Here is a 19,553-nt window from a genome sequence, read left to right on the forward strand (position 1 = left end):
ACACACACACACACACACACACACACACACACACACACACACACACACACACACACACACACACACACACACACACACACACACACACACACACACACACACAGACACACACAGACACACACACACATCAATGCACAATTAGACGTCACTAACAGGCCGTAACTAACAGAAAGACACACGGTTTTACCTCCAGTCAATTAATTGAATTACTGGTATTTATTAACAAAGGCTGAGGCATATAATGGTATTAGTCATATCAGGAAAATCCCCCCTTTTGTGTAAAGCAGGTCTTTTAGTGGAGAGGCATGTGTGATAAGCATCTATAATCACTGCAAGACTATTGTAATCTCAAACAGAATTTTAAGTCGATTTAAAGTCTTACTGCACACACAGTTGGTGGTTTGGATCATTTCCACTTAATTTTGCCAAAGGATACAGTGATTTTTTAACGATGATAAAACGATGCAATCTTAATTTTTTTTTATCACCAGTATTATTCTAGTCCCACTGCTAATAGCAACCGAGTCACGGCTCCTTACCGTTTGTGTGAGGCCACGAGTGAAGAGCGGTGCTCCTCACGACCGCCGGATCTACTTTCCCCCCGGCGGGGTTATCGACGTACTGCAGTCCCTGCTCCAGGGCGTTGTAACACTCCACACAGGCGTCGCTCCCATCCGCCCACTGCTTGTCGGCCATCCAGTTCTGCAGCAGCGCCCCCTGGCGGCCATGGCAGGAGCAGGCCGGGGGGAGGTGCAGCGAGGCTAAGGAGGAGATGGGGTGGGAGCACTGTTCCTGGAGGAGCACCATGACCGGGGAAGGGACCGGGGGGGCGTCCTGCGGCCGTTTGGTGCGGGAGTCCCCCATGGGCGGGTCTCGTCGGCACAGGGCCAGCATCCGCTCGGCCGCCCGGCCCACCTCGGACCCGCGGCCGAATATGTCCAGCTCGTCCTCCAGGAAGAGGCCCGTACCGTGGGCCAGCCGGCGGTTGACGATGGCGCTGAAGCCGCACATGCAGCGGTACTGGTCCTCTAGCGTGGAGTCGGGAATGTACACGCCCACGTCGGCTCCCTTCACGTTCATGTTGCAGGCGCAGATACAGCAGCTGTCGAAGTTGCGGTCCTTGAAGACGTTGAGGACGGAGTCGGAGAGGAGGAGGGCGGCGTACAGGCTGTGGGCCTCGGGCAGCGAGGGTCCCGGCCGGGCCAGGGGCTCCGCCGAGCTGAGGGGCAGGCTGGTGGAAGGGGTGGAGGCGGGGGAGCTCAGCTCGGTGCCGTCCTGCTTCACCGAGCCCTGCCCGCTGCCCGTCCCTGCGTTGATGCCCCTGGGGGTGCGAGGGGTGCGTGGGGTGGGCACAGAGAAGCGGGGAGTGGCCGGAGAAGGGAGGACGCCACTGGTGGTGCCCACGGAGGCGGTGTTGGCGCTCATCTGGGCATACTCCTGGTCCATAAGGGTGTTGACACTAGGGACGTTACTGGAGGAGGCATGCACGCACACGCACACACACACACACACACACGCACACGCACACGCACACACACACACACACACACACACACACACACACACACACACACACACACACACACGAGAATCAATGGTCAAGACAGACAAAAAGGCAACACTCATAAAACAGCATTGAGCCATAAAAAAAATATATCCAAATTACATGACTCACAGCATAATCTTTTTATTAAAACCTTTAAAAATCGACAAGCTCGTGCATATTTCATGAACACGCCCAAGTCTCTCGATCAGCAAAAAAAATAAAAAAAAAATGCTGGCCACTCACGTGTATCCGTCCCTGATGAAGGGGGCGTGCTGGGAGTGCATGGTGGCGGAGAAGTGGTCCATCTTGGGCAGGAGGGCCCAGGAGGGCCGGTAGTAACACTGCTCAGGGACCTTGAGTGGCGGCAGACACTGGCTGGGCAGGCTCCTGAGCGGGGCGAACATGGAGCAGCCCACCTGCGGCTGGACGGAGGGCACACAGTAGACGAAGGAGAAGTCCTGCAGAAGAAGAGCACACAGAGATGTTATGCATCAAAAGGTAGGGAGCGAATTGGACTGTTATGATACCATCTCTGGTTTGGAAGGTATGGGGTGAGTTTGGTTATTATGATACCATCTCTGGTTTAGAAGGTGAGGGGTGAGTTTGGTTATTATGATACCATCTCTGGTTTAGAAGGTGAGGGGTGAGTTTGTTTGGTTATTATAATACCATCTCTGGTTTAGAAGGTGAGGGGTGAGTTTGGTTATTATGATACCATCTCTGGTTTAGAAGGTGAGGGGTGAGTTTGGTTATTATGATACCATCTCTGGTTTAGAAGGTGAGGGGTGAGTTTGATTATTATGATACCATCTCTGGTTTAGAAGGTGAGGGGTGAGTTTGATTATTATAATACAGTCTCTGGTTTAGAAGGTGAGGGGTGAGTTTGATTATTATAATACAGTCTCTGGTTTAGAAGGTCAGGGGTGAGTTTGATTATTATAATACCGTCTCTGGTTTAGAAGGTCAGGGGTGAGTTTGATTATTATAATACAGTCTCTGGTTTAGAAGGTCAGGGGTGAGTTGGATTATGACGATACCGTCTCTGGTTTAGAAGGTCAGGGGTGAGTTGGATTATGACGATACCGTCTCTGGTTTAGAAGGTCAGGGGTGAGTTTGGTTATTATAATACCGTCTCTGGTTTAGAAGGTGAAGGGTGAGTTTGGTTATTATGATACCATCTCTGGTTTAAAAGGTCAGGGGTGAGTTTGGTTATTATGATACCGTCTCTGGTTTAGAAGGTCAGGGGTGAGTTTGGTTATTATAATACCGTCTCTGGTTTAGAAGGTGAAGGGTGAGTTTGGTTATTATGATACCATCTCTGGTTTAGAAGGTCAGGGGTGAGTTTGATTATTATAATACCGTCTCTGGTTTAGAAGGTCAGGGGTGAGTTTGATTATTATAATACCGTCTCTGGTTTAGAAAGTCAGGGGTGAGTTTGGTTATTATGATACCGTCTCTGGTTTAGAAGGTATGGGGTATGTTTGATTATTATGATACCGTCTCTGGTTTAGAAGGTGAGGGGTGAGTTTGGTTATTAATACCGTCTCTAGTTTAGAAGGTCAGGGGTGAGTTTGGTTATTATAAAATAATAATTTAGGACCTGCTCAGAGGTCATTAATCGGCATGCATGCGATGCATGTATGCGATTCGTCTCTGCGATTAACCCATCCCGTCGTCCTTCCCCCCCAAGGGCAGCCGGGAGCGGACAGGCGCAACGTGAGCCGCGCCAGGGGACCAATCCAAGTGCTCTTGTCCGTCTTCGTCAAGGACGCCACAGCGTTAGCGATCTTGTTGTTGTGCATGTTTTTCCATTGGGTTTATCTTATCGGGGGGGGGAAACCCTTGCGAGCATGGGGAGAACATGCAAACTCCACACAGAAAGGCCTGGGAGATACCCCACCTGGGTAACTGGCATCATGGAAACCTGGTCCCCAAGCGGGAATCGAACCCTGGACCTTCTTGCTGTGAGGCGACAGTGTTAACCACTGTGTAGAAGGTGAGGGGTGAGTTTGATTATGACGATACTGTCTCTGGTTTAGAAGATCAGGGGTGAGTTTGATTATTATGATACCGTCTCTGGTTTAGAAGGTCAGGGGTGATATGTTTGCTATAATTTGGGAAGATTTACAATCAGATTGTAATCTGTTACAGTCAATCTGTTCATCAGCAACTAACTGCAAATTATATTAGTGTCTATAATCTCATATTCTAAATCCTTTTTCCTATTCAAATAGGTTTCTGAGTAATCCAACAAGTCATCACCTACATTTTCAAAATGATCGTATGTACTTCCCCTGGAAGCTGCCTCCAAACGGACCAAACCTTTCCCGAATCCTGTCGGCAAACAAGCTAGAACGTCCCGGTCATGTAGTGAATTATTCAGGCAAAGCCGTTGCAGTGGCTTAAACGAGGAAATATTGTGCACTTCACATGTTTCTATAATTGTTTTGTCGAAACCGGAAAGCCTGTAGCCTGTACTTCCTGTACTTCCGTTTTAGACATTTTAGGAGGCATATCATTACCAGCCTACATTGTACCAGACGCTCGTCTAGCCAATGTGGCTGACAGGTATAGACATGCTGTATTGTAGTACAACAGAAGAAGACTCAGAAGAAGCTTCTATCCCCAGGCCATCAGGCTGCTAAACGAACAATAAACACTATGCAACAACCATCAAATGCACACAGCACACACACCCACACGCACACACTCACTTAAACAAACAACACACTGCAGCACCCACTCTCCACACTTTAGATCACACAAACACACTTTATATTTATTGATAAAGGATTTGCACTACAACTCGTACACCTACTGTAAATTGTACCTAAATTGCACCTCATCCCATTTCTGCCTTGCACTATATAGTATTGTATATTAGTACACTGCATAGTATTGTATATTATATGGTAACTCAGTTACGTCTATTCTGCATCGAACATTGTACATATGTCTATACTGAACACTGTGACCTCATTTTTTTTTACTTCTAATTTACATGCTATACTATGTTATTTTATTTCATACTTATCTTGTCTTGCACAGTCTCTGGAGCGTAACAGTAAGAAGCATTTTGTATAAAAGTATTCTGTACTTCTGTATGACAACTATTAGAGAAACTTGAAACTTGAAACTTGAACAGACTGGTTCCTGGTAAGCAGCAGACTGCCTTGGGGGAAGACTTTTATTTCTGTGTATTGCTGTATCATGTTTTCACTGCAATTACAGTACATAATATGATGTAAAACTATATTTGAATTTCCCTAAGGGGAAAAATTAAGATACATTGTATCTTATCTTATAGTACACTTCATATAATAATAATAATTCATTGCATTTATAAAGCGCTTCTCAGGAACCCGAAGTCGCTGACATTAGGTGGGAAAAACAGAGAAAACAAAGAAACAAAAGGAACATAAGACCACGGGAAAACAGGGAAAACTGCATGATACACAGAAAACATAAGGCCACAGTAACAAAGATCACAACAGGTTGGAGGGGGGGGGGGTTAAGGTTGGGGAAGGTTGAAGGCTAGGGCGAACAGGTGGGTTTTCTTTACTCATTTGTTTTCAGAAAGACATCACAACCCACAGTCCTAAATATATCTCTGATGAAATCATTTATAGCTCAAATGTGCACATGTATTTTACCAGAGGCGCAAGTAGAGGGCAGATTATTCTACCCCATGCAAAATCTAACCGTATGCAAAGAACGGTTTTATATAGGGGCATGGAATTGTCTTCCAAGTGACATACGTGACATAAGAGGTATAGCAAGCTCCAAAAATAAATTAAGATCTTACATGTGAGCCAATAATGATGTTGGGTAATGCAATATGTTATGTTACCTTATATTTATATATTTTTATATATTATGTTTTAAAGGGGACATGCATTGCTATTCCTTGCACTATTTGGGCAACTTTACACAATTCCTGTGAGTCTATTGAACACATCTGTAAGGTTTATTTAAAAAAAAAAATCATTGTTTTATATTTCTAATGGAGTACTCAAAAGCATCATTTTCCAGCCTCAGGATTTCAGCCTTTTATTGGATGGGGCCCCCATAAGCGCTTTCAGTGACAGTCACCCACACAGCGTGATACATACGAGAGAGAGAGAGAGAGAGAACGAGCAAGCAAGAGAGAGAGGGAGAGAGAGGAGAGATGCGTCCCCGACACACACGCAGTCAAGTTTGTGTGTAATGCTCCGATGAGGGAGAGAGAGAGGAGAGATGCGTCCCAACACACGCAGTCAAGTTTGTGTGTGTGTGTCCGACGAGGGAGAGAGATGGCGCACACACATTTACACACACTTCTGCAGTCCCTCCCGCCGTCCCTCTCTCTCTCTCTCTCTCCCTCTCCTCGCTCGTTCTCTGCCTGTCAAACCCCGTTGAGGAAGTGTCGGGTTACACTATGCCTACGTCCCCGACACACACGCAGTCAAGTTTGTGTGTGTGTGTCCCCGACGAGGGAGAGAGATGGCGCACACACATTTACACACACTTCTGCAGTCCCTCCCGCCGTCCCTCTCTCTCTCTCTCTCTCTCTCTCCCTCTCGCTCGTTCTCTGCCTGTGAAAACCCGTTTGAGGACGTCTCGGGTTACACTGCACTACAACCATAGATGGGGCGTTACTGAAAATCAGTGCTATATTAACGTCAGCAAAACCGTCAAATCAGAACAGCTTAGTTGAGTGAGGGAGGATCTCGTGAACTTGAGACTAGACTGATGAGTCAATATGGTAATTAGAGACACAAGTTTCTCAACCCGTTGATACTAACCCGTATTACTATAAAACCATGCTAAACACAGAAAAAGGCCATTTATAATGCATGTCCCCTTTAATTGTATATGTTGTAATGTCTTAACACATTCATGGCCAACCACGTATATATACGTGATTCGGCGCCATGCTTAACACATTGGGTGCCGGGCATTGTGCCCATCATTATACCCAGTCTGCCACCGCTGTAAGCCTATGGAGATGTTTACCTTTTTTGCAGGGCTATAACTTTTTAAATAGTATAGCTATATCTGCATTACTATGGCCCATTCAACATCGATTATCTATCGTTCCGGATGTGGGAACGTTATATTTTTTCATTCATACATTGTTGTGTTAATACCATCGAGAATATAAGTATGTTTTTAAGCTTTTCTGCTGTAATTCCAAAAACGCTAGTTATAGCCCTTGACGCAGCGTTTCCGTTAGCCGGTAATTACCGGTATTTGACCGGCAAAATCTGTTGAAGTCCGACATATTTAATCTCTCCGGTCTTAATGTCCGGTGAAAATAATTCCCTGAGTCTAAGCACAATTTGATTATTTGAATTGTATTAAAATAGGCTAAAATTAAATAGCCTATGCGATGAACGAAACGATCATTACATTTGTTTCCTCGTTGCTTCTAATAATGACAACGACGTGTCAGCGAGAGCTTAGTGCTGGGTGTGCGAACTTTTGTGAAGCTGCAGAGCCAGAGCAACAGCAGCACAATGCAGTATTCCAGCAGTACTCCAATTCAGCCATTTTTAGCCAATGTTGGGTGGGGGGCGCTGCTGTGCGGTTCCCAGAAAAGAGCCAATAACAGCTAAATCAGCTGCTCTGCAGCGCCATACTCTTTGCAAATAAGTCGTTGCGAGGTGGAGAGAGTCGTCACGCAAACCACGATAATGTTGCCGTCTCTCTGCTTTCTCAGTTTTTCGCTTGATATAATTAATACAAATGTCCAATATAACGGAATTCGTTAGCTCATAAAAATGTGATTATAACAGACTGCTGTTTAGTGTCGGACCGACTGCCCACATACGCGGTCTATTTTATTTCAAGTCAGCAGCAGCACGGAGTATCGAGGGACTTATTTTATTTGGAATATATTAATGACTGTATACGCAAAAGTAGCCTAGTTTTAAGTAATAATATTATAAATCTACATGCCTTGAGGATGACATTCTTTATAGCCTGCCTATCAATTGTTTTAAAGCTCAATAAACTATGACCGGAATTAATCTCATTTGTCCGGTAGATTGAAATCTTGCAGGTCACGGAGACCGGCAACAATTTTTTCTAACGGAAACCCTGCCTTGACGCATATGATAGATTATCGATTGGCGTTTCTTTCCTATACAGGCTATATTAAAAAATTCAAATGTATATGACTGGTATACATTATGCTTCATCATGCGTGAAGGAAAGGTGGGGGGGGTCGTTTATAATTCCTTGATCGTCAGTAACGGCTTTATTTAGTATGGGTTGATATATTGATCAGAATGATTGCAAACAAAGAAATGGACAATCGGGCTGAAAATAACGTTAGTGTCCTCTTACCGTTCGCAGATGAGACTGGAGGAAAAATATCCCAATTATTTGACGTCTATCTCCTAGATCCATTTCCGGTTTGTATGGCGCAATAAACGCCGAAATCATATAAATTATTGCGTTTAGAAAGCGATCCAAATGCACTCAAGTGTTTGTCTGGACCCACGTAACAAGATAGTACTGCCGGAGGAATTTCCTCGATGCACAGATCGCCACTTCCGGTTTGCCGTGAGTGTAACTCGCCCGACCATCCACCAGGCGGCGGTATTGAGGTGTTGCAATCTCAGACAAGGTGCCGCTGCAGTCCGGAGGGAGGCTGGATGAATTATGAATGCCATGACGAAAAAATTTAATATTGATCCCAAAAACGATTTACGCCGTTGTTGGCGTTCAACGCATGGCGGGCAATAACGACTTACGCCGGTTATGGTGCACAATGTGTTAAAGGGCCAACCACGTATATATATACGTGATAAGCTTGTTTTAGCTTTTATTGCATTTTAATAACCTACTCAATGTCACGGAGCGGCACTGCAGATATACCCTACTCTTGGGATTCAGAAAAGTGCATTACCGGCCAGATCCTGGTAGTGGCGCTGTCTCGAGAATGGAGTACTCCTTGTTTCCAGACCGGATGTTATTTGTTTTTCATTCTGGCCTACTTTTTCTGTTAGCCTGAAGCTATGCCTTCATCAGATCGCATGGAATAGTTTTTGCGACGCCGAATTCAGTATGCAGTAAAGGAATATAGCATCAGCCAATGGACATATCGATCTACCAGATGGCGATCAATAAGGAAATCCTTTTTGGGATCCAACCGGCCACAGGTAAGAGCTATTTGACGTAAATTACAGCCTGATCAGGCCTTGTTATCATAGCCAACCCTCTCATCAGTGTATGAGGCTTCAATAACGAATGCCATTATTGGTAATCAATAATCAAAAACGACTTCCCCCCCCCCCCCCCCCCCCTTTCATGCATTCATGGTGGAACATGATATCGATCATATGCATTTTGATTTTTATCTCTAGCTTGTGTATGGCCGAAACGCCAATCGATTTAACGTTATTAGCTTAGCGCCCTGTAACTCGTTTTGCAGGAATTAGCCTAAACCAATCCGATATAACGTTCATATTCACGATGCTATAAAATGGGAACGTATTGATGAAAAAAGTTTCTTTATGGCATATTGAAGGGAAGGTTTATAGTGTCAATTGACAATGACAATAGACACATAGCAATAATTTAAAATATAGATTTAGCTCTACAAACAACCTCACGCATAGTTAAACCTTGTTAGGAGAAGCTGGCCTTATAGAGTGGGGCCCGTCTAATCCCAGTGGCCGTCAATGTGTTAATGTTGTTTTCGGACCCCAGGAAGACTAGTTTGACGTCTGGGCGTCAGCTAATGGGGATCCTTTTCTAATAAACAAATAAACTGTACACACATTAGCTTAGCATATTTACTCAGCAGCTTCATCATAAACTGCATATATACTATACCGTTATACTGTATACTACAATGCACTTTACTGCTACTTTGCATTCTGATTAGATGCCGACTTGTACTTGTACTTGTATGTGCAATCACAATAATCGAATCTACTGTAATCTATATCATTAAACTGGTATAGTAATATACAGTACATCCCATTACCACAATCACCTGGATACAGTACAGTTGACTCAAATACAGTATATCTACAGTACAGTAACACTACAGATATAGCCATGAAGGCTGAATTCATAGTCTAGAAACAAGTGGTTTGACTGAGGGAGGTACACATTTTTATCACTTCTTTTGACACAGTTCCACATTGTCATGGTGTGCTGCACAATTATAAATTGATTTTCTTTTTTACTTGTACAAGTCTTCCAACGAACACGACACCCCTTGTTTTTTAGTTGACTGGCCACTTCGCACCTATTATGTTAGCCTGTCTATTCAGCTGTAGCAGAGGACGGGTCATTCTGCTATCGAACCAGACCTGTTTTCCAGCTGACTGGACAAACGTGTGACTCTGCATCATTCACACAAACACAGCAGGAGCAGCTGAAGACAGTGAGCTGTCACTCTGTTCCTTCAGATAAATAACTTCACAGTCCAGTATACAATGCTGCCCTTAACACCACTCCTCCTCCGCCTCCTCTTGCTATTTCTCTCCCCCACACTCCTCCTCCTTCTCTCCTCACCTTGATGTCCTCCGGCTTGGGGCTGGCCAGACCCTCCTCTACCTCCATCCTGTAGTCTGCAAGATGGGTGCAGGCGGCCATGGATCCCAGTGGGTGGTCTCCCCCGCTGTGGGGGGGTGGGGGCTCTTGACTCGGCGTGTCCCGGTACGACATGATGGGGGAGAAGGCCGGGTGTTGCTCCAGGGACGGAGGGGTGGGGAACATCCGCTGGAGGTCTGCTACTGCTGAAGGGAGCGAGGGAGGACACAAGGAGAAAGAGAGAGAGGGAGAGGCATAGGGAGGAGAGAAAGGAAGAAACGTAGATGAGAGAAATAACAAGCAGAAGTGAAATGAGGAAAAATAGAGAAATATTATTATTCCAAGTGCCAAAGAAAGGGCTGTGGGCTGTGTACTGTGGGCTGTGGGCTGTGTACTGTGTGCTGTCTACTGTGGGCTGTGGGCTATAGACTGTATACTGTTGGCTGTGTACTGTGGACTGTGACTGTCTGTATTTTGTGGGCTTTTGGCTGTGGGCTGTGTACTGTGGGCTGTGTACTGTGGGCTGTGTACTGTGGGCTGTGTACTGTGGGCTGTGTACTGTGGGCTGTGTACTGTGGGCTGTGTACTGTGGGCTGTGTACTGTGGGCTGTGTACTGTGGGCTGTGTACTGTGGGCTGTGTACTGTGGGCTGTGTACTGTGGGCTGTGTACTGTGTAGTGTGGGCTGTGTACTGTGGGCTGTGTAGTGTGGGCTGTGTACTGTGGGCTGTGTACTGTGGGCTGTGTAGTGTGGGCTGTGTACTGTGGGCTGTGTACTGTGGGCTGTGTACTGTGGGCTGTGTACTGTGGGCTGTGTACTGTGGGCTGTGTAGTGTGGGCTGTGTAGTGTGGGCTGTGTACTGTGTACTGTGGGCTGTGTACTGTGGGCTGTGTACTGTGGGCTGTGTACTGTGGGCTGTGTACTGTGTACTGTGGGCTGTGTACTGTGGGCTGTGTACTGTGGGCTGTGTACTGTGGGCTGTGTAGTGTGGGCTGTGTACTGTGGGCTGTGTACTGTGGGCTGTGTACTGTGGGCTGTGTACTGTGGGCTGTGTACTGTGGGCTGTGTACTGTGGGCTGTGTACTGTGGGCTGTGTACTGTGGGCTGTGTACTGTGGGCTGTGTAGTGTGGGCTGTGTAGTGTGGGCTGTGTACTGTGGGCTGTGTAGTGTGGGCTGTGTACTGTGTAGTGTGGGCTGTGTACTGTGGGCTGTGTACTGTGGGCTGTGTACTGTGGGCTGTGTAGTGTGGGCTGTGTACTGTGGGCTGTGGGCTGTGTACTGTGTACTGTGGGATGTGTACTGTGGGCTGTGTATTGTGGGCTGTGGGCTGTGTACTGTGTACTGTGGGCTGTGTACTGTGGGCTGTGTATTGTGTACTGTGGGCTGTGTACTGTGGGCTGTGTATTGTGGGCTGTGGGCTGTGTACTGTGGGCTGTGTATTGTGGGCTGTGTACTGTGGGCTGTGTACTGTGGGCTGTGTACTGTGGGCTGTGTACTGTGGGCTGTGTACTGTGGGCTGTGTATTGTGGGCTGTGGGCTGTGTACTGTGGGCTGTGTACTGTGGGCTGTGTACTGTGGGCTGTGTACTGTGGGCTGTGTACTGTGGGCTGTGTACTGTGGGCTGTGTACTGTGGGCTGTGTACTGTGGGCTGTGTACTGTGGGCTGTGTACTGTGGGCTGTGTACTGTGGGCTGTGTACTGTGGGCTGTGTACTGTGGGCTGTGTACTGTGGGCTGTGTAGTGTGGGCTGTGGACTTTTTTTTATTTTATTTTTTATAAAAAAAAAAAAGGGTGCAGATACAATAGATGCAGTAGATGCATTTCATCAAATAATAATTTCTTAATTTCATAAAAATGTTGACTTACATGAAATCATATTTCTACACTCCAGTAAGTACCCCACCCATCACCCCTGCTCCCCAATTCCATGCCATCCTGAATATCCCGGCTTACATGAATAACAAAATCAATTATATTTTTTTAATAAAAAAAAAGAAACACAAAAAAATGTAATTAAGAAAATAAAGACAATTGAGGATCGGTAGAACTATACCCAACAGCAGACCACCCAAACACCAACCACCGCCCCACATGAGCAGCAGACAGCCGTGCACGTATTCCCGGTGCGCGAACGGCAACGGACTGTGTACTGTTGCCTGTGTATTGTGGGCTGTGTACTGTTGCCTGTGTATTGTGGGCTGTGTACTGTTGCCTGTGTATTGTGGGCGACCACAGTTCAATGTCAAGTTTAAAGATATAATCTGTAATGGCATCAAACAGCGATCTCTAGGCAAAGTCCCATTTGGTATGGCTTTGTTTACATTCTTTGTTTTGGTCAGATGTGTAGGTTGGAGTTTAGTATTATTTTACTGTGAATTTCAATAGCAACCCCTTCCCTATACCTACTCAACTCCAACCCAACACATCAGACAAAAACCAAATATGTAAACAAATAGCAGATTCTACCTTTAACTTGACTAAATACTCACATTTCACACTGAAATACAGGGGTATTTACAAACATAATGGGATACACAAACAATACAAACTAATTGATTGATTGATTGAATGATGATCCTATTTAGAGATGTTGTGGGCTGTACCCTACTGCTACTGCCTAAAGTGCCTTATGTTATAGATCCTTAAAGATTTGTAAACCTACTGAATGTGTTGTTCAGTAAAAGTGGACTCACTTGAAGGATATGGTACGGCCACTCTCCCCTCCTTCCCTAGGGGGCGATCTTCTCCTGTGGATGCAGGGGCCTTCGTGGAGTGCTGGTTGGGGTACGTGGTCTATATTATTACACGCACATGATTAGTGGATACATTTGAGTCAACATGCTTCAATTCTAAATATGTGCATGAATGGAATATGCTATATGGGATGAAGAGATTATAAATTCCCAGGGCATATCAATGTAGTTTAATCTAGGAGAAAAAAAACAGCTTTTGTGTTTGTGCTTGAACCTATTATTTCGCTAAAGGCTAAACTCAAGCACTTCTCCCATGAGCTACCCAGATATTACAGACATAAGAATTTTTTGCTAAAGAATGATACATGCATACAGAAATAGTAAAGAGGTAAAAGTTAATACTGAAACTGGTGTTGGATGACGGTGTGAAACCAGGCTAAAACAAGGTGCAATCTGAGATATCCCCACTACTAAACGAAACATGTAACATGTTAGAAATCAAAGCAAAGCAAAGAGAACTGTTTTTCTGTTAGATCTCTCTGATGCAGAAAAACTGATTATATCACAATCATATCTCAATTATATCTCAATCAAAAAACATAATAACAACTACCTATCTCATAACAATAACAATACTGTATGTACAATAGTGCTGTATATACCGTATATACATTTATATATTTAAATATGTACTGTGTATATATATATTATATATATATACACAGTACATATTTAAATATATAAATGTATATACGGTATTATATATACATATCTGTCTGAATATACCTGCATATAATCCTTCTATGATACCTATTTATACACCTGCATATAACCCATATAACTCTGTATGATCGCATGTACAATAATGCTATACTGTATACCATATATATATATATCCACAACTGTCTGTACATACCTGCATATAATCCTTTTGTATATCTGTATATACTATATCTATATCTGTACATATCCCTTACCTATTCTTACTAGTTACGCTGCTGGCCAGCATGACTACTACAGTACCATATTATCTTTATACCTGTATCACTGTACATTAATATTACAACACTGTAGAAACATCTGATTAGCACTACACTCAGTAGTATTCTGGTCGGTGTCAAACTTATTTTTGTTGTACTTGTGCTATATAATGACAATACATTTGAATATAATATAATATAATCTAATCTAATCAAATATAATCTAATCTAATCATATTTGACTCAGTGACTCAAAATGAAGAACTTTACATTTTAGAATGTTCAGTAAATTAAATTGATTCTGGTCGCTATTCAGTGTCAGTGCATATTAAAGTAGCTTTTTTTTCTTCTCGATTTCTGACCTGAATCCTATCATTCTATATTGTAACAAAGACACAATCATGTCATGATAACCTTGCACAGCAGCTGACTTTGCGAGATTCCGCGAGAATCCATCTCGTCAGGCTTCAAGTTATGTGCCACAGTGGTTCAGACCAATCAGCATTCTTTGAGAAACTATTGCCAGCTACGGGCCAAGATACCCTGCCAAGTATTCATTTTTAAGTGCCAGCCCTATTCCAAATAGCTTCTGTATTTCACTAGAGATCTGCTCCGGAGGTTTTACGTCCAATTATTACATGTCCTCTTCACAACAGGATTCAGGTTTAAAAAAAATCTACGAAATGCCCCTTTAAAACTTTAGTTGTCTGAATGTGTTGACACAGTGAAAAAGTAATGCGAGAAGTGTGACATGTAATACATTTAAATCCTCTATATACTTTACCCCCAGTTCGTCCTCGTCCTCGTCAAAGATGTTGTCGAGGTCGGAGATGTTGACCACCAGGTCTCTCTCTCTGGTCAGAGGGGGGTCTTTGGACGCCGCGTCGTCCTGACCTGTGTCTTCTGCAACAGCACAAATACCACACGCTAATCAGAGTCAGGGACCCGAAATGGCGCTGGTCAATTTGGTCTGGGGCTGCTAGGTCTGACAGCTCTATACTTCACGTTCACAGGCAGCCCGGCACTACTTTCCATCAGTCTTTTCTTCTCTGAAAGCTACTCTCTAATTGCTGAATAATTACGTTGACCATTTGCAGAGCGATGTGATCCGCCAATCTAACAGTCTACTCCCTCGGTCACCTCCTCAGTCATCAGTGCTCCGGCACTACAGTTGTCAAGATTGACAGTTTGAATGACATAACAACAGTGACTTAAGGGAAGCAGGACTTGCAGCACTTTGGATTGGCTGGTGAAATTCTGAATCTACCACTGACCTATAATAAAAAATTATAATAAAATCAAGGTTTTATTATAGATCAGTGGAATCTACTGTACACGCCAATGTGACCAGTTGATGAAAATGTTTATATCGTGCCCTGCACACAATTATACAGTAAACGGCCAAAAATGCTTTTTTTTGCCAGACAACTAAAGAGTAATATCTATCTATCTATCTATCTATCTGTCTATCTGTCTATCTGTCTGTCTGTCTGTCTGTCTGTCTGTCTGTCTGTCTGTCTGTCTGTCTGTCTGTCTGTCTGTCTGTCTGTCTGTCTGTCTGTCTGTCTGTCTGTCTGTCTGTCTGTCTGTCTGTCTGTCTGTCTGTCTGTCTGTCTGTCTGTCTGTCTGTCTGTCTGTCTGTCTGTCTGTCTGTCTGTCTGTCTGTCTGTCTGTCTGTCTGTCTGTCTGTCTGTCTGTCTGTCTGTCTGTCTGTCTGTCTGTCTGTCTGTCTGTCTGTCTGTCTGTCTGTCTGTCTGTCTGTCTGTCTGTCTGTCTGTCTGTCTGTCTGTCTGTCTGTCTGTCTGTCTGTCTGTCTGTCTGTCTGTCTGTCTGTCTGTCTGTCTGTCTGTCTGTCTGTCTGTCTGTCTGTCTGTCTGTCTGTCTGTCTGTCTGTCTGTCTGTCTGTCTGTCTGTCTGTCTGTCTGTCTGTCTGTCTGTCTGTCTGTCTGTCTGTCTGTCTGTCTGTCTGTCTGTCTGTCTGTCTGTCTGTCTGTCTGTCTGTCTGTCTGTCTGTCTGTCTGTCTGTCTGTCTGTCTGTCTGTCTGTCTGTCTGTCTGTCTGTCTGTCTGTCTGTCTGTCTGTCTGTCTGTCTGTCTGTCTGTCTGTCTGTCTGTCTGTCTGTCTGTCTGTCTGTCTGTCTGTCTGTCTGTCTGTCTGTCTGTCTGTCTGTCTGTCTGTCTGTCTGTCTGTCTGTCTGTCTGTCTGTCTGTCTGTCTGTCTGTCTGTCTGTCTGTCTGTCTGTCTGTCTGTCTGTCTGTCTGTCTGTCTGTCTGTCTGTCTGTCTGTCTGTCTGTCTGTCTGTCTGTCTGTCTGTCTGTCTGTCTGTCTGTCTGTCTGTCTGTCTGTCTGTCTGTCTGTCTGTCTGTCTGTCTGTCTGTCTGTCTGTCTGTCGGTCGGTCGGTCGGTCGGTCGGTCGGTCGGTCGGTCGGTCGGTCGGTCGGTCGGTCGGTCGGTCGGTCGGTCGGTCGGTCGGTCGGTCGGTCGGTCGGTCGGTCGGTCGGTCGATAGTATCAATATAATGTAAATATTTGATTTCCCACCTGATTTAGGAGCTGAACTAAAAATGGACATGGCATCTTTCCCATCAGGCAGTGCACCGTTGCTGGTCACATCTTCCCCCTGAAAAAAAAGAAGAAGAATACACATGAACAAAAAAAGTAGTTCCGAACATACAAACACAAGTGCACCTTTTAAAAAAGGAAAACGCTGCTTGCAAGGCCGACAAAGATCACCCTATTGATGTTTAACAAACCTATATCTCAATATCTACATTTAAATATCTACATTACATACATCATACACAATGCTATTATTATGCAAAGTTGTACCATGGTGATACGTGACTCACCATGCCAGCACCATGATAAATCATTTCTACACAACAACCATGGTAAAAGTGAAACGACCACGACCTTTTCTTTTACAAGGGTGAGACCAGTCCTACCTTAGCTCTCTTGTTCACGTCTCGGCCTTGGCCCTTGAGCCTCTTGGAGGTGGAGAATGTGTACTCGATGTCTCCCTCCTTGAAGTCATAGGGGTCATCCCCAGGCTCCCCCAGCTCCTCCCCAGCCGACTGCTGGTACAGGCCCAGGGTCTGGATGTGCTCCCTCACCCTCTCCTCCGAGATCTTGAAGCGCTTGTGTGTCTGCGTGTACATTCTGGAGGAGATCGTGTAAAAGACAAGTAAGGCCCTCTTCAAATACAGAATCAAGAGTCTGTTATGAGTCTGTGTATTCATTTTGTGTGCGATGATTTCCAAAACCCCACCGTCATCTTAATGGTGTATTAAGTAGTGTAGTGTTTGCTTTCGGGTGATGTAATGTATTGATTGCACGGCAAATAAATTTAGTGTTCAAACATTTATTTTCTGAAGGAACACGCCACGCAGTATGGGAAATGCACTTAACGTCTTCTCCAGAGTCAGATCTGGCTGCAAGTCAGCTTAGCTTAGCACAAATGAATGGAAGCGGATACGGACCACTAGCCTAGATTCGAGAGAGGTGTTTTTGGCCAACAGCTAGGCTAGTGGTCCGTATCCACTTCCATTAATCTGTGCTAAACTAGGCTAGCTTGCAGCCGGATAGCTTTCTACTGAACGCACAGAGAGGCAATTGGTATCTATCTTCTTAGCTGACTCTGGAGAAGACAGTAAGCAATTTTCCCATAATGTTTGCGTGTTCCTTTAATGTTTTTCTTTTACCATATAAACATGGGGTTTATTCAGATTAATATTTTAATTTGTAGATGGAAAATACGTTTTTCTTATAAAAAAAGATTTTAACTAATTCATAGTCAAGTCATAATTGTACTCTAGTGTTTACAAACATTAACAACCAATCAATTCAATAATGAAAACATGTATTCAATTCCATTTCTTTTTGTGGTGGGGCTACATATTTGTTTACATTTGGATTACAGATTGGGCCTTTGCCCGGCGCCTCACACAGAGGGTTGTTTGAGGGAACACGGTGTGTGACAGCACTGTGCACTACAGTGAATTGGAATGTAATCGCTAGCCTTCATGTGCATCGTCTCATCCCCGGCATGTACCACTGTAACTAGGCATTGTATTTCTGTGTGTAGGCAATGTGGGTGTTGTTGGTTATATGTCAGGAATATGAAAACCTACTGTATGCACCGCCTACGCAAAGAGTCTGCATAAATTGTAACATTGCTGCTGTCGGGTGAACTTGAATGGCTTTTTGCTCGGCTCTTGGGTCCACTTGCTCTTTTTAACTTACTTAACTAACCAATAAAAGAGCCTTTAACCCTTGTACTGTGTTCACTCCAGAGTCCCACTTATGGTGCTTCCTCCGTTTTGGGCAGCCATATAAAACTCTTTGTTGGCACCCTCTAATGCCCTGTATTACCATTGTAGTAGCCTGTAGTACCCTGTAGTACCCTGCCGTACCATGTAGTATCCTGTAGTACCCTGTAGTACCCTGCCGTACCATGTAGTATCCTGTAGTACCCTGTAGTACCCTGCCGTACCATGTAGTATCCTGTAGTACCCTTTCTAGTACCATGCAATACCTTGTAGTACTACTGTATGTGATACAATCTCATACCCTGTATTATCCTGTACTACCATGTAGTACCATGTAATACCCTGTACTACCATGTAGTGCCCTGTAGTCGCATGTAATACCCTGTACTACCATGTAGTAGCCTGTAGTACCCTGTACTACCATCTAGTACCCTGTAGTCACATGTAATACCCTGTACTACCATATAGTAGCCTGTAGTACCATGTAATACCCTGTACTACCATGTAGTACCCTGTAGTCGCATGTAATACCCTGTAGTACTAGCTTTATTATAGTCTCACCCATTTATTTTCTAATTAGTCAGATTTGACCACCAACCAACTTTGAATGAAAAATTTACAATTCAATGAACGTGGTGATATTTAAATGTATATTATGTTCAGATGCTTAGTGTGGAGGAATGCATGAAGCCTTAGTCATCAGATGGTAAACCTGAAACCCCATTTTGAATACGGGAAGGTTGCAGCTACAGTCAAGTGTCTCGTCTCTCACCTCTTCAGCGTGACTCCCTCTGTGGCCGACTCCACCTTGCCTTCCCCTATTCTATCCATGGGCAGCTCTGGCGTTCTGAGGTCCACCTTATCGGTCTGTGGGGTCCTGAACCCTCTCCACCAGCCACTCCCTCTCTCCCTCTGGCCCAGCGAGGCCGCATAGAGTGCCGTCTCGCTGGGCTCCATCACCCCCATGTCCGCCGCCCCGTCCGGACAGTGAGGGATGCCCACGGGGGGCTCCATGACCTCGGGGTCCTGCCCCCGGGGATGCGGGCTGAGTGTGGGAGGCAGCGGGGAGACGGGGGAGTGGAGCAGGGACTCGGAGGCTTTCCTGCCGGCAGAGAGGGGCTTCGGGTACTTGCAACTGGGCATGGTGGGCAGTGGCTCCAGAGGGGGCTCCAGGGCCACCAGGCCTCCCAGTTGGGGCCCCCCTGAGGACTCTTGTTCCAAGCAGGGGTCCTGGGTGAGGGACAGGCGGTGGTGGAAGGGGGTCATGGTGGGCCTCTTGGCCTGTTTGTCTGCCTTCTCCGCCTTGTCGCTGGTCTTGTGCTTGGGCAGGGAAGGAGCGGGTAGGGAGGGGCCAGAGGACTGCGTAGTGTTGACACCTGCCTGGGGGTTGGTAGAGGACGTGGTGGTCGGAGGCTGTTTCTGCTGCTTCAACCTGGAACACAACCAAGAAGATCAAGCTTTAGCCTCTAAATCAAGTGCACGCCTGGTGAAAGTTCATATTACTATTATATAAAGAATGAAAGCATGACCTCAG

The 19,553-nt window shown here is 45.1% G+C and overlaps 1 protein-coding gene across 1 annotated transcript in view; it reads right to left on the reverse strand.

Annotated features, from left to right (window-relative positions):
* LOC311237098 (mediator of RNA polymerase II transcription subunit 13-like) overlaps nucleotides 1-19,553 on the reverse strand; it is a gene marked incomplete at its 5' end in the record, with an annotated part of 118,034 nt that overhangs the window by 26,333 nt on the left and 72,148 nt on the right. Inside the window, 8 exons of the mRNA XM_084324904.1 lie at nucleotides 540-1,471; nucleotides 1,790-2,004; nucleotides 10,061-10,284; nucleotides 12,773-12,872; nucleotides 14,537-14,655; nucleotides 16,293-16,371; nucleotides 16,697-16,910; nucleotides 18,792-19,451. Coding sequence (XP_084181030.1) covers nucleotides 540-1,471; nucleotides 1,790-2,004; nucleotides 10,061-10,284; nucleotides 12,773-12,872; nucleotides 14,537-14,655; nucleotides 16,293-16,371; nucleotides 16,697-16,910; nucleotides 18,792-19,451 — 2,543 coding nt within the window. The remainder of the gene's footprint in view (nucleotides 1-539; nucleotides 1,472-1,789; nucleotides 2,005-10,060; nucleotides 10,285-12,772; nucleotides 12,873-14,536; nucleotides 14,656-16,292; nucleotides 16,372-16,696; nucleotides 16,911-18,791; nucleotides 19,452-19,553) is intronic.

The sequence above is a fragment of the Notolepis coatsorum genome (genome assembly GCF_963971535.1).
Source record: "Notolepis coatsorum genome assembly, chromosome: 11".
In the NCBI taxonomy this organism is placed as follows: Eukaryota; Metazoa; Chordata; class Actinopteri; order Aulopiformes; family Paralepididae; genus Notolepis; species Notolepis coatsorum.